The sequence below is a fragment of the Pleurodeles waltl genome, chromosome 1_2 (assembly GCF_031143425.1).
Source record: "Pleurodeles waltl isolate 20211129_DDA chromosome 1_2, aPleWal1.hap1.20221129, whole genome shotgun sequence".
In the NCBI taxonomy this organism is placed as follows: Eukaryota; Metazoa; Chordata; class Amphibia; order Caudata; family Salamandridae; genus Pleurodeles; species Pleurodeles waltl.
The window spans coordinates 514634083-514649724 of NC_090437.1; the positions used below are offsets into that span (position 1 = coordinate 514634083).

The window sequence follows — 15642 nt, forward strand, 5'->3', positions numbered from 1 at the left end:
CATTTCCTTCTCCATCCCAGGCTGACGTCTTACAGTTTCATCTATTTTTAGTTCCCCTCCAGGCAGACTCAGTTTGACCCAGATTCCATTTGCATCTGGAACACACCATCATCCCTTTTTCAGACCATGCAAGTCTGAATATCCTCTTCTCAGAGTGACTCATGTATTAAGCCAGATGGCTGAGCACACGTGTTTTTTTTTTTTTAGGACAAGCGGATGTAGTGAGGCTTGAAATCTTTCAAGTAGAACCGGTTTCATATCATTTGCACATGGTGACATTTCCCCCACATTTCTTCGTGTTTTAGACAGTAATTCGACAGTAGCCATAACCTGAAACTGCCTAGTCCAAAATCTGGATGGAGTCAACACCCCTTTGTAGTAATGCTGACATAGTTGTCTGGCGACAGCTGCACTTCACTGCAAAGCCAGACCATAGAAAGTGACCCACATTTGCAAATCAGGACATTTTTAAACTTGTAAGGACATGCTGCATTTTGTTTTGCTAAGTATGGGAGGATGCATTCATTTATGCTTGCTGTAGATAAAGGTGATAACATCAGACAAATCAATTGTAAAAACCAGCCCAAAAAACAAGCCCACACTGACCTGTCAGAAGAGCCCATCAGGCACTGCTAGGCTGGCCAGTAGGCCAGTCAGACCCTGGCATTCAGGGCCACGCTGGTCAATCTGACACTCTTGCTTTTTCAAAGTTGGCTGTGGGATATGGAGGTGATTTCACAGGAGCATAGGATATCATCACCCAACCATGTCCCCATAGCCCCATTCCGTTCATGACATTCTAGGGTGTGAAGCAGGGCTGAACATTTTTGCCCAGATGATTCACTTTTCAGTTCCACTGTGAACGTGTCACATGATGAGTTAGAGCTACAACAATCTATCACAAGTATCTTGTACAAATGTCACATTTGGGGGCAATATATTGTTAGCACTGGCACTACCATGTTTACCTTCAAATGACTTTTTTTGCAGCATGCTTACCTTATCTGTGGAATGTGAACTAGAAAAAAAAAGTGTATGAACAGCTTAGGTTCACTTAGAAAAAGTCCGGCAACATGTGAGTGTTCAGTGTCTACTGGAGGAGTCTCAATCTTTTCTGTAGTAAGAGCGATTTCTTTTCAATGAAAATTAACCAGAACTACTAATAATATTGTGTTCCAATAATGACCGAACCAGACAAGATTACATCAGTGGACACACCATGTAAGACTGTCAGCAGTGATCGCATTAGTGCATCAGGCAGGGTTGCTACAAGTAATGTTGAAAAAAAAAGGCTTTATCGGCTGGCGACTGGCCCAATGGTGGGGAGGATCATTCCAGAAGTCATTGACGAGTCGGGAGCGGTTTCACGATCACCTTGCGAGATCGCACAGAGTTTTGCCGCCTATTATGCAAGATTGTATGAGGAGTGCACCCCAGGCAGAGAGGGACGATCCCTTGTTATATGAGGTATCCTTTCCGAAGAGTTTGGTGGCGGACAGGCAGGACGAGCCTATAGGTGTTGAGAAATCGGAGCCGCTATATCTGAGTTAGCTGCGGGTAAGACCCCAGGCCCTGACGGGTTCCCAGCTGAGCTCTACATCAAGTTTTGGGATGTGCTTGCCCCTCACTTACTAGCCATGTTTGCGGAGGCAGAAAAGACCGGGGGGTTCCCGCTGGGGCTCAATCAGCCAACTATTGTAGTAATTCCCAAGACGAAGCCTCCATCGCAGAGCTGCTTGGAGTATGGTCCCATCTCACTCCTTAACACTGAGATTAAGATTTGTTTCCACAGTTCTGGCTGTCAGATTGAATAGAGTGTTGGCCTCACTGATACACTCAGACCAGTGTGGTTTTATGTTGAATAGAAGTACTAGGCATTGTATCAGATGGCTGCATGTGGCTCTGGCTAACCGGGCCCTCTTTACCCCTATGCTAGCACTTCTGGTGGATTTTGAGAAGGTGTCCGATACGGTGAATTGGTCCTATCTTCGGGGGGTGCTGGAGAGGGCCGGGTTTGGTCCACGATTTCGAGCGTTGGTGAAGCTCCTCTACTCTAACCCCATGACCCGAGTGCAGGTGAATTGGGCGGTGTCTGATTCGTGCCCCATCCAGAAGGGGACTCTTCAGGGCTGCCCTCTCTTCCCGCTTTTGTTCGTGCTGGCAATGGAGTTGCTGGCGAGGATGATAAGGGAGGATCCTTTGATTGATGGGTGGGGCTGGCCCACTGGGCAAGAAGACCGCATTGCGCTATACGCAGACGAAGTACTGGTGTTCTTGGCAAATCCAGCTAGCAGCGGGCCTCGGGTGTTGCAGCTCTTTGGTCTGTTCGCAGAGGCATCAGGTCTGGTAGTTAATCCCGGTAAGTCTCTCCTGGTCCCACTGAGCCCAGCCAGGGATAGCTATGATTGGCAGCATAATATCCCCCTCCGCCGTAATAGTTTCTGGTACCTCGGGGTACACGTATCGCTCTTGCCTGAGATGGCTTGGCCCCTCAAGGTGACACCCTTAACTCGGAGAGTCAGGTAGGACCTCCAGCGCTGGCGGTCACTACCCCTCAACATTTGCGCTATGTAAAATGATGGTGCTTCCTCAGCTCCTCTATATGCTCCAAAACTTTCCACACCATCTTCCTAGGAAGTGGTTTAATGAGATGGAGGTGCAGCGGTTCCTTTGGTATGGTTCACGCCCCCAGCTAGCACTCCGTACTTGTCAGGGGGATGTCTACGAAGGGGGATTGGGGATGTCCAACCTCTACCTTTACTACTTAGCAATGCATTTATTGGTCATCCACGACTGGTTGGGAGGGGGCTGGTCGGATCTTGCGTATCAGTTAGAACTCTTGATGATGGGCTTTTCTGGTTTGCTGGGGATGCTGTACGGTGACCCCCTGTTGCGTAACGTTCCGGAAGTGACTCGGGTGGTGTTGACGGGGTGCAGGGCCGCACAGCGGATGACAGGGTGTGGTGCAGTCTCACCCAGCAGACACCGCTGTGGCAGGGACTGTGGCTGGGAGAGGTCTCAGCACTTCAGGGATTCCACAAATGGGACCTCATAAGTATCTCCCAGCTGGGTGATGTTTGGACTGGCTCCCACATGCGGTCATTTCAGGAGCTCCAGGAGCAATTTGAGCTTAATAAGACCCAATTTCACAAATATCTCCAGCTCAGGAACGCATTGCAGGCACATATTCAGGTGGGGATGGAACTCCCAGAGTTCAGCCCCGTAGAGGCCAAAATTATGATGGCGCTCTGGGTAAGGGAGGGGTATCATGGCATCTACTGCTCGTTAGTTACTAACACAACCCAAACGCTTGATAAGCTCCGAGAGCGATGGGAGCGGTGGGTGGGCCTGAAAGACGATGGAGACTGGAGGGAGGCGTTGATGGCCCTGCGATCTCTAACCATGACCTCCCGGCTCCGAGTGGTGCAGACATACTTTCTTCATGTGGCATACCTCACACCTGACAAGTTACATAGAGCGGGCCTATGGCCCCAGACGGATTGTCCTCAAAGTGCAAGCCCCAGTGCAGACTTCTTTCACATGGTGTGGACTAGTCCTCATATAACCAGTTACTGGAGGGTGATGCTCAGAGAGATCTCAGAAGTTATACAGGTGGAAGTTGAGGTTGCTCCATTGCTAGTTCTTCTTGAAGGGGTGGGTTCCAGCAAAGCGCATTGTGGGGGCTGCCTGCTTGGTGGCCAAGAGAGACATTGAAGTGAACTGGAAGGCCGGGACCGCCCCTGCGATTGCAAAGTGGCGTAGAGGGGTGGACTGGTGTGCTCAGCAGGAGAAATTGGTCTATGAAGCACGAGGATGCCCAGCCAAATATACAAAGGTGTGGGGGAGCTGGGACAGAGCAAGGAGCCTAGTTTTATAAAAGGGGGGGGATGTGTGCAGTCCAACGAGTGGGGCGGTGGTTCTCATGTGTGCATTAGTTTGTCATGCGTTGGATTTGCATGGTGCGTTCTTTTAACTGTGCCGATTGTACCAGTGACCTGTTGGGTTTTTATGCCGTTCTATATAAAACTAATAAAAATGGTTTATCCAAAAAAAAAAAAAAAAGGCTTTATCAATCGGTATGCCTCTATATGAATATAGGTCTCCCCGATGCCACATGGATTTATCAATCGTATATCAGCTTTAAATATATTTTGCAAATTCAACCACCTTTATTCAAAACATGAGCTTCTGAAAAAAATTGGAACATACAGAATTAAGTCACTTAAATGTTTGTGTAGGACCGTTCCATGGCCATCAGAGACATGAGGGGCAAAATCGGACACCAGGACTGACTGCTATGAAGCATCAACTGAGTCCTAAGTGAGCTGTAACAACAGATGTGCTGCACAAAAGACCATAGGATAAGCTGAACATACACATTTTTCCATACACATTTTTATCTCGAAGACATGCTCGTCACCTTAAATGCATATATTAATTAGACCAAGCACAAGCTGCCAATGTAGTAGGCTGGGCTGCACACAGGAGAGCCACCTACAAGTAACTGGAGTGCTATCAGTAGCTCACACGCTGATCAGAGAAGACTGGTTTGCTGGCACTGCTGTTTCTACCTTGGCAATGACGAGACAAGGTACTGAATAGCTAAACATCTAACTGAGAACATACTTCCCAAGAAAAGCCGACCTCCAATAGCACGCCCACGTACACAGAGGACTAGTAGGTGGCTACCGGCAGATTAAAGCTTCCACATCCACTCCCACTAACAAAAAGGCTGTGGCCCATGGAATCCAGAAATCTGCAACAACTGTACAAGAGGCACAACATGCAACATTGCCTTCCATTCCCAGAGCATCCTTCACTTCCTACGGATTCTGGGAATATCATAATCTTGAAAACGTATGTCAGTAAACACAATAACATAAATCCTAACTTTCAGTTTCAACGTCTGATCTGAAAAAAAAGCAAAAGCGCTGCCTTTGACCTCCTCTGTGGTTGAAAATTAATGATGACCAGTAGTAATATTTGTGCATATTGCACCACCTTGCAATAAATATTGTGTTTTCGTGGCATATTGCTGTCTGCTTTTATCTATCAGGCTTCACCATAAACCCAGTAAAAAGCATTTTCTTAATTGGCAAGCACTAGTTTTCTCTGTCATCGCCTAGAGCAGAGTGGTGCATGAAGTGGTGCTGGAACACTTTTCAGAGTGGGAGTGTTAGCCTTTGGCAACATCATATAAATATCCTAGGACGTAGCAATACCATAACCACTGAGCATAGTGAGACACCTAGGGATGCTTAGAAGGATTTATTAACAAAGTTTAAAGAAACAGGGCACTGTGGCCAGGCTTCTAAAACTAGAAGGGGTGCTGGCACCATGTTACCACTAAACGCTATTTTACAACCAGAAATCCTATGTAGAGGGCTGAATTTATGAGCTCATAAGAGCAGAATGGTTGAGGTGGGGGCTATCCACTGAAAAATCCTGAAGGAAGCGAGGATAATATAAGTGTGGGCCTGGTGGCAGAAAGGCTGGAGAAAGTAGGGGAACTCCTTGCGAGTGGGTGCAGCAGCTGTGAAATTGGCTGCACAGAGATGGGGCACCTATTGCCTAAAGCCAGAGAGCACTTCCCACAAAGCAGGCAGGCAGGAAGGGCCATGGGTGCCTGTGGGCTCAATTGATCAGCTGCAACATGGAGGAAAAAAAAAAAAAAAGGGACCGCCACTGCCAGTGTTGTGGAATCGGGCCCAGCGGCCAGGGGCTGACATGGAGCAGAGGACAGGGGAAGCCGGAGCGCATTACCTGGAACTGGTCAGCACCCTACGGGTGACTGTTGAGAGGTCCTACTCTAATGATGCATATAAAGCCCGCAGGTCAGAGAAGTGAAAGACATGCCATACTCATGGAGGAGGAGAAAGACTGATGTTTGGACACACAAAGATGGGGAGAGACAGCAGCATGAGGAGCTACTGTTTAGCCCTGGCAAGGGGGTGCACTGGAGAGCAGATCAGGCAAAAAGCACATCTGTGGCTGAACCGGTAAAAAACAAAGGGAAGGTAGAGTCACTATAGCTAAACAAACTGAACAGAGAAAGAGTCACCAGGTCTGCAGCTGACTGGACCGACCAGGGTAAGGCATACAATTTGATATTGATGCCACGCAAAAAGGGTAACAAAGCCACCCAATCCAACAGGATGGACAAGCACTCTTTTGCGAGGCTGGTGCGCCCATGAGGACAGTGACCACGTGGGCAATGATGGGAGGAAAGTGAGAAGCAGTACTTGATAACCGTGGACCATCACTGAGAGAGTTGGTGACTTTCAGAAGATCCTGGAGAGAATTAAGTCAGTTAAATGTTTGTGTAGGACCGTTCCATGGCCATCAGAGACATGAGGGGCAAAATCGGACACCAGGACTGACTGCTATGAAGCATCAACTGAGTCCTAAGTGAGCTGTAACAACAGATGTGCTGCACAAAAGACCATAGGATAAGCTGACACATGGAGAGACCGGAGCTTTTGGCAGAGCTTCAATGTTTGGACTCTAAGGAAACTCACTAAACACTCTCAGCACTAAAGTAAGGTTGTGAGAGTCCCAGTATTAAAACCATCAGTCAAAAAGGGGTTGTTTTGTACAAGGCTACTTGCAGAAATACTCCTATTAACAGGGTTGAGAATAGATGAAGGGAACAAACTTGTTTACAACCTTCTGTTGTACCGCTGAAGGGAACATTGCAAAATGCATTGCAGACTGAGCAAGTTGGTTGTCAGCTTCCATTAATGATTACACAAATTCATGTACATTGTTATACCCAGCTGATACAGAGTATGTAACTATTAATGAAAACCATGGGCATCAATGCTTACTCTCAATGGCCACAGCAGCAGGTACGTTCACTCAAAAGAAGCTTCCAGTACAGAAATTGTTATGTTAAGAAGTGTTTAGAGTGTGGCAAACATCCAAAGGCGTCTTTGCTCTGGCTACTACAGGTGAGAGAAACCGGCCGTGGTAAATACCTATAAAGGCTACAAATTAAGCCAGAAAAATCAGCTTTTAAGCGATTTTCTGAAAAAACTGAGATTTGATTAATTTCTCAGCTGGAACAGCAATTAGTTCCATAATTTGCTAGCTGAATGAATAAAGCTGAATGAATAAAGCTTTTGTTGCCCCACAAAGTAGCTTGAATATTGGGTGTCTTAACTAATTCTAGAGTGGCTGATTGAAGACTCCTACTTGTGACATACCAGGAGAATTTCTTTCTGAGACACCCCAACCCTGTTCCATGGAGTGCTTTGTGTGTCAGTCATAATGCCTTGAAGGCCACTCTTTTTTTTATTGGAAGCCAGTGAAGATCCTCTAGGGCGTGTGAGACTGAGTCGAACTATTTTTGTTTGATTAGTCAGGCAGCTGCATTTTGGACTCCCTGCAGTTTGTTTTAGAGAAATCTGTGGTAGGCTCAGATACAGTGCATTGCAGTGGTCAAGCTTCGACAGCACTAAAGAAATAACCACTGATTTCTTGAGGTCAATGAGAAGAAAAGGCAGAACTTTCATTAGCATCTTTAACTGAAAGAAGCAAATTCAGAAAAGGTTATTAATTTAATCTACAAAGGTGAGCTTGGAGTCGAAAATTACTCCAAGGTTTCTTACTTTTGTGACTTGTATGGAAAGGCGGCCAAGACGCTGCAGCCACCACAAGGCATTCCAAAAGGATTTAGCTCTTCTGAAAAGCAGCACCTCCATTTTATTGGAGTTAAATTTAAGAAGTGGTCTCCCTTCCAAGTAGCCACCACTTTCATACAGTTGTTAAACCTTTTTACTGGTTCCTCTGTATTACTATTAACAGATACCACAATTTGTGTGTCATCTGCATAGGAGACTATGGCCAAGCCGAATGATCTTATGAGTTTTGCAAGGGGGGCAATGTAAATATTAAACAAACTAGGGCTGAGTGAAGATCCCTGTGGGACATGCATGGTAAGGAGAAGGAAATGGAAGAAAAATCTCCCAGTCCTACCACTTGCTTTCTGCGTTTAAGGAAGGAGCAAAGTAGGTTGTAGGGAGAACCTCCTATTCCTATTTCAACCAGATGCTCCTTCAGGACCACATGGGTAACGGTGTCAAAGGATGTGGATAAATCCAGAAGGATCACTGCAGCCTTTACAACCAAGTCCATTATGCCCCTGATTTCCTCTGCTGCAACTAAGAGAGCCAACTCAGTGCTGTGGCATTTTCTGAAGCCAAATTGAGCACTATCCAAAATGTCCAACATGCAAGCAGGAATGATGTTTCATAGCGTTAGTCATTTACTGATGGCCATGTGATGGGTTGTTTTGACCTACAGCACACAGAATGTGCCCAGCTTCAGCAGGGGAGCGAACAAGATTAAAACACATTTCTAATCTTTTTACAGCAAGAGGGTCCCAATGAAATCCTAAACAGGGGAACAATCTGACGCTGCTGAAGACTATCCTAGCCCGCTGGCATTCATCATCAATGACATATTTATCATCTGTGAAAACTTTGGCTAAAGGCAAGGGTGACCTGACAGATAACATGGCACATACTTGTTGATGGTTTTGTTTTATTTTTTGCTGGTGGGAAATTCAGACTATTACCAAAGAAGGTTCAAAACTCAGCTATTATGACCACCGTGGTCAAAGAAAATGAGCTCTTATTGCTAAGATTCCACACTGTAGCTTTCATGAATGTGTTGGTCCCAGGACAACTGTGAGAGTCACAAACTGTTCTGCTACTTTGCAGTAGATGTTGATACTGAAACTTGCAGCAAGAGGACCTTTTCTCAAGATATCAACATAGGAGAGGCCTGTCTGATAAGGATGAGTGAAGATGGGTGGCTGTAACCGTGCCAGGCTCTAGGAGCACTCAGTAGGGAAAAGCAGCTAACACTGCCAAGGCAGCAGTGTAAAAGAGCGGCCCTATGAATAGAGGTTTACCAGCGAGTTCACTCTCAAACTTTTGAGCTGGAACATTGTGAGCCTAGGGCAAAAAAAGGGAAGATGAGTAGTTATATTTTGTTCGAGAACATGCTGTTAGTTGCTTTCAGGAAACCTGGACTCAACTGAGATTTTATTAGTACGCTACGCAATTACTGCAAGCCAGCTTTAAAATGACAAGCTTGGAAGGCTATTCTGTGGACTTGTGACAGAAATATCAGTTGTTCTATGTGCTGACGCCAACCCCCTTCCAACTACTAGCTCATTAGGCTGAATGGACTCATTTTTGTACAGTACGAATTGATACTTTTAACGTTTATAACTGCTGGAAGGAGTGAAGATGGCAGGTCGGTAATCCATGCTCTAGAGGGTAAATAGAGCAATCTAGGTAACATTTTAGGAATTGATGACCATCAACTCTTTATACGATGCAGAGATTTTAATTTAAACCTAGTGCCAAGGATGTTAGACAAGAGAATTGATGAGGAAAATGTTGCACGGGGGATACTGGTGGTGAATATCAAAATGGGAAGAACAGCACAAAGGGCGCTTAGCTGTTATACATTAGAATCACGGGAGATGCTTGTTTTCTGAATGCTGCAACCACCACAGTAACACTTTTTGAAGTGGAAATAGTAGCAGCCTTATTGATTACAACTTACCAATATTGAGGTCTAGCTCCTTGTGCTGGATGTGGACATAGAAGTGCAAAGTGAAATTGACCTCCGAATCTTTGTAACCAACAACATTCTGGTACCCTGGAGCATAAGCTAGCTGTACTAAAGATTGTTGTCACAAATAGTCAGAGTATCTATATGGAAAGATGACAACTATGTTGCTATGGTGCAATGTATAATTGACATAGTAGAAGCAGTACTTACCAAAAAGCCATGGAATGAATGTGTTTGATAAGGTTCAGGCTTTTGTGAGACGGGCTTATAACCGCTCATCTCGGTCTTCTGCTGTCCCCCCTTGTTGATATTACGTTTAACAATAAACGTAAATGTAAGTGGTTTTATAGACAATGAGAGTTTCACAGACTGCTATTACACAAACCACAGAGGTTCTGACATCAGCCCTGATGGTAAAATGGGCCTGAGGTGGCAAAACACAGAATTACAAGTGCCTTACCAAGTGCAAAGAGCCTGGGATTCACTGAAATCAGCAGCCTTGGACAAGAACAGTAAATGTTTTTGGGAAACTGTAGCAAGTGGACACTTGGGCAGACCGAATTGCCTTGAGTTGGGCTTGAGAGCTAGCAGATTGGTTCTCTTGGCTTTGTAACGAAAATAATTAAGGATCAGCTAGTTCAGTCTCACTCATCACTTCTAAAGAAGTTAAAGCGACAATTGCTAGCTAAAACCCACTAATGCCACAACCGATTTATTTCAAGATGATAGAAGTAGCTGGGCCCTCCAGCTTGCATCAATGTTTAATGCCATTTCCTGCTATGGTTGTATCAAGGACTGTCTGAAGCAATGCTATACTTTAACGTCTCTACAAAAAAGACATTGCTTTGATCCAAACTATTCAATGATCTCTGCTAAAGGAGGCAGGAACAATCTACTGAAAGGTCTTGTTGAACAGGAGTGGGGAGGTAGGAAGGGACAATGGTCTGATCAACTCACAGACTGGGTTTATGAAAAGTAAAGGGAGAGTGGAGCTGAGATTTTCAACATGGTTGATTTGCTATAAAATGGCAGGGGATGCCTGAATGCATGGCTTAGTCCAGCGACACCTGCATGAGCAGACTAGAGCAAAGGTCTGATATTGGACATGAGCATGGGCACTGAAGAATTCAGAAGAGCCTCTGCTGTCTCACGAGGTAGTGTACTGTCCTTATATTCTTCAGTGTATATATCAATGACGCAGGTATCCACGAGGATAGCCTGAATCTCGACATGGCCACGCTGGGCACAGAAAGAATGACTATCCCTTTGTACGAAGATTCTGTACAACTATCGCTACCTGAGATATCAATGCGTCATCTATGGAAGGCAGAATGCACAATTAAACATTCTATCTCCATACATGGAGTAACTTTCTAAACCAAAATTTATCCTAGAACCAGCAAAGGGAAAAAGCAGACTGCAATCCAAGGGCAGATTTAAGAGGGAAAAATAAACTTGAAAGGGATTCAATCAGCTCAGTCATTTAGCTTTACACGACTGCTGCCACCTCGGGCAGAAGTGTAGTGTGTGCATTAAAACTACTTAAATTCTACATATGGGAACAGTTTTTGAGAAGAAACCTTGCTGGTTCTACTAAGATACGAACTTGGTATGAACTGCAACTTCGATATAATTGCTATGCGTCCTGTCATGGATCGATCACGTTACTTCTTAATGCTCTAGCTGAAACTTACAGAAAGTACACCAGGCTATTACCCGCATGCAAAACTGAAGGAGGTGTAAAGGGTTAGTCCATGTCCAAAAAACCCTACAATGTATATGAGCAGCATGGCTGCAAACTGGAGTTCATTTCCACGTTATAGTGTGCTATGTTGAAACTAGCCAGAAGGCGTAATGTTCTTTGTTTTGTTTGAATTTTAATATGCTCTTATTTATTTATTTTTATGCCGGGTGTTTTCTCTTTTTATATGCGTGTATGTATTGTGAGGATTTTTAGCAGGAAAAAAAGTGAAGGTGGAAGGATGTGCGGGGGTTGTGGAAGGATAAGCAAGGGGGTGAATGGATGAGATGTGGTGGAAAGATGGATGAGTGAGGGTGGAAGGATGAATGAGAGGGTGGAAGGATGAATGAGTGGGGGTGGAAGGATGAATGAGTGGGGGTGGAAGGATGAATGAGTGGGGGTGGAAGGATGAATGAGTGGGGGTGGAAGGATGAATGAGTGGGGGTGGAAGGATGAATGAGTGGGGGCGGAAGGATGAATGAGTGGGGGTGGAAGGATGAATGAGTGGGGGTGGAAGGATGAATGAGTGGGGGTGGAAGGATGAATGAGGGGGTGGAAGGATGAATGAGGGGGTGGAAGGATGAATGAGGGGGTGGAAGGATGAATGAGGGGGTGGAAGGATGAGTGGGGTGGATTGATGAGTGTGGGGTGGGAGGATGAGTATGGGGTGGGAGGAGGAGTATGGTGGGTTGCTAAGGGTGGATGTGAATTGATGAGCGGTGTAATGGATGTGTGGGGGTAATAAAAGGATGTGTGGGGGTAATAAAAGGATGTGTGTGTGGGTGATGGATGTGTGTGTGGTGATGAATGGATGGGTGTGTGGTGATGAATGGATGGGTGTGTGGTTATGAATGGATGGGTGTGGTGATGAATGGATGAATGGATGTGTGGGGGTGACAGGTGAATGGATGGTTGGGGGTGACAGGTGAATGGATGTTTGGGGGTGACAGGTGAATGGATGTTTGGGGGTGACAGGTGAATGGATGTTTGGGGGTGACGAATGATTGGGGTGTGAGAGCACTGTTGGAGGTTTAGGGCAGAGATGAAACATTAAAGGAAACAAAGTAGAAGTGAAGAAAAAGGCTCTGTACATTTTCAAAATTGACAGGCCACGTGAAATTGCAAACCCAGGTAACTAAAACTGCCGATAATTCCTAAAGCTTTGTTGCCAACTTAGGGGACTCTGGGATGGAAAAATGAACTGTTTTTTTCAATTCTTTCAAAGTTTTATTGGAGAACGCCAGTCCACACCACCAAAGAATTAGGAGACTTTTTCATTAGTGTTCCTTGAGAAGCTTTGGAGTTTTTAACCAGTTTACATGGAATTGTGCTCCAAAATACACCAAGTGGCTGTCTCTTTTTCAAATTTTATTAGGATAAGATTCCTGCCCCTCATTCGAAGAAAAGGGCCTAATGCTCACTTCACATAATCAGTTTAATACGCCACTGTACTTATGCCCCACCACTTTCTAAGTTCACTAGGGAGGTAGTGTAGTGGCTTGATATGTAACCTGCACAGATAATAAACATTTGATGCTAGGCACAGTAAACGTTTTTGGAAGAAGTTCAGCAGGAAGAGAGAGATGTGCTCTTCTTATGCCAGGCCAGACCCAACTATGCAGTACAGAAAGCCCACTGGGCGAATCACAACTGCAAACCCAAGGTCAAGTAACTGACAAACTTAGTGCTATGCAAACACACAAATATAACATTTTAGATACTATCCTGCACATCACTTCCAACTACTCATGTAAGCTCCTTCAGGATACTTTAGAATATGATCTTCCTCTTTCTTATCTAGCACTAATAGTCGATCGGTCATTATGCTAAGTAGTACATATTCAGTTTAGCATGTTCGAGTGTCAAAAACTACAAGGAGTTAAAGTCTGATGCTTACATTTCAGGACTTCTGTACTATTTCTGTTTATACAGTGTTTAATAAAGTTTGCACGAACTATGGCATCTTTGTTTCACTGATGTTCAATGTCCTAAATGGCTCCTCTAGCTAAGCTGGAGTAGTCATGATATGGCCAATATAAAAGGTTATTCAAAGTAAACTTTTTCCGCAAGAGAAGACATAAGTGTCAGTAATTAAACTTTTCAAATGATCATATATGTGAGAGACTGAATAGACAACTGTAATGAAATCAGCCATCATGCAGAGTGAAACAGACCTCTGTTACTGCACTGCATGAGAGCCGTGATAAGACAAGGAGCAAGTGCCTTCAATTAGCTGAAGATCTGTGGTGGACTTGCTTCAACTTAAAAAAAAAATTGCAACAGGGATCAGAGTAAGAGTGAAGTACACAGCTGTGGATAACATCTGAAAATCTTGACTTGTCAACCTCAGTTAAAGACTGTCAAACTGTGGGACAGAAACTTCATAAATCTCATCTACCAACTCAGCAGTCCACAGCCTAGAATCCCCTCCGGTTTAAAACTACAACTACGGGCTCTCAACTTACACTGGACAGAAGATGGAGTGGTCTGAGAAGGCTCGGATTCAGACTGGCTCTTTGAGATTGCATTTTCCGAGCACTTGGCCGCTGAATTGATGGAAAGAAACACAATATATGAGCAAACAAAGATGAAGATGTAGAGCACGACCAGGATCTTCAGCAGGACCTGGCAGATGGAGCAGTCACTGGGACACAGCAAAGATGGCGACCAGCAAGATGAAGAGGAGGAATAAATGGAAGAGGAGGAGGAAGAGAAACAGGAGGAGCGGCGAGTACAGCAGAAACTCCCTGAGGCACACCCATTTTGGAGGCATGCGGGTGTGAGGAAGGAAAGAACAAAAGAACTGAGAATGATATGTAAACAACATGCAGCAAAATCAAGAACAGATCTGAAATAAACAAAAAGTTAGTACCTGGGTAAGAAATGCAGTCTGACTGAGGAGGGGATGAGGAGAGGGAGTGTACAGGAAGGTATGCAACAATATCTGTTCAGATGCCAGAGCACAGAATGCCCAGTACAATTCAGGATAGCTCACTGCCAATGCTCCGATTACAGTCCAGATTTGGTGGCAGATTTCAGAGGTTTTTTTTGTAATTTCAGGAAATCTCAGACAATGTGGTACTCCAGACACACTGAGTACCTGATAGGTCTAGAGCAGTAGTATGCTGCACTTCATTGAATTTTGATGTATTCAGAAATGAGACTCCTGCTATACCAAGAAGCGCAAGTGCTTATAATTTCGCTATTTTGCAGCACAGGTCAGGTGAATAATATCCAAGTGCTCACATGCAAAATTCAGTCATGGGCTGAGGAACTCTGATTAGCTTTTTTTTTTTTTTTTTTTTTTTTTTTTTTTTAACACCACCTGAAATGTAATTATAAACTTTTAAACACTTGCTTAACGATTACCTGAAAACAATTAATGCAAACAAAAAATACGCCCACCCATCTTTAGAGCAGACAGCTACACTACACTAATTGAACTTTTTTTGGAAGAGTAAACTGCAAGCAGGAATTGTTCTAGAACGACCTGTCATGCTGCTTGTGACAAGAGATAAGATACTTCTGCAATGGCCATCTTCAAAATTGCTCCTTACAATAATATGTCGAGGCTATTGACAGTTGTGTATATAACTGCCACAACGGAACATGAGCTTTCCTTTTAAAAACAACCGGGTGTGGTTATTTCTTCGCCCGCCTTACACTAATGCATGGTGTGACTTCAATAAGTAATAGGAAAATGGTATGGCCCCCTTTAAGCACTAGCTCAAGAAAAATACAACTTGAAATCCTCCTTGTATAAAATTAATGTCCCTTTCCACAAGTGTTGCATGAAGCTTTAAAATCAGGTTCAGTGATCCTCTTGTTCAAACAATAAGCTTGCACACATTAAAGAAAGCAATCAACACATATCAGCGGGATGCCTCAGGAACCTATTGTTCAAGAAACTAAAAAAAAAAAAATGTCATTGTCTCACACACGCTATCAACCCTCATCGTTTAAACATTCAAAACACAATTCAGAATTATGTTTCAGTTGCTTGCACTCTTACCAGGACCTGGATCATCAATTGAGCACTTTGGCCAGAAACGTTTAATGTCGGATTACCTGTCTCTGCCCCGGGACAAGATGTACATTGTTCTGAAGGATCCCGGCCTCCTGCCTCACACCTAGAATAAGATTCATCACCTTCCACTACTATTTCTGAACTTGAAGGCTTGCTTTGGATAAACTAGCTTTTTGTCATATAAATGGATATCTTGCTGAGAGGTAGCTTCTAAATGCCTCCAACCATTCTTAATGCAAAGACGTGTATTATAGGTCAGCACGCTAAATAACCAAAAATTAAAAAG

The 15642-nt window shown here is 44.4% G+C and overlaps 1 protein-coding gene across 25 annotated transcripts in view; it reads right to left on the reverse strand.

Annotated features, from left to right (window-relative positions):
* CAMK2D (calcium/calmodulin dependent protein kinase II delta) overlaps positions 1 to 15642 on the reverse strand; it is a 624934-nt gene that overhangs the window by 74340 nt on the left and 534952 nt on the right. For 10 of the 25 annotated variants that reach the window (XM_069242030.1, XM_069241993.1, XM_069241982.1 and 7 more), the window contains one exon: positions 13795 to 13875. The exons of the other annotated variants lie outside the window; for them this stretch is intronic. In XM_069242030.1, coding sequence (XP_069098131.1) covers positions 13795 to 13875 — 81 coding nt within the window. The remainder of the gene's footprint in view (positions 1 to 13794; positions 13876 to 15642) is intronic. 25 annotated transcript variants of the gene reach the window in all.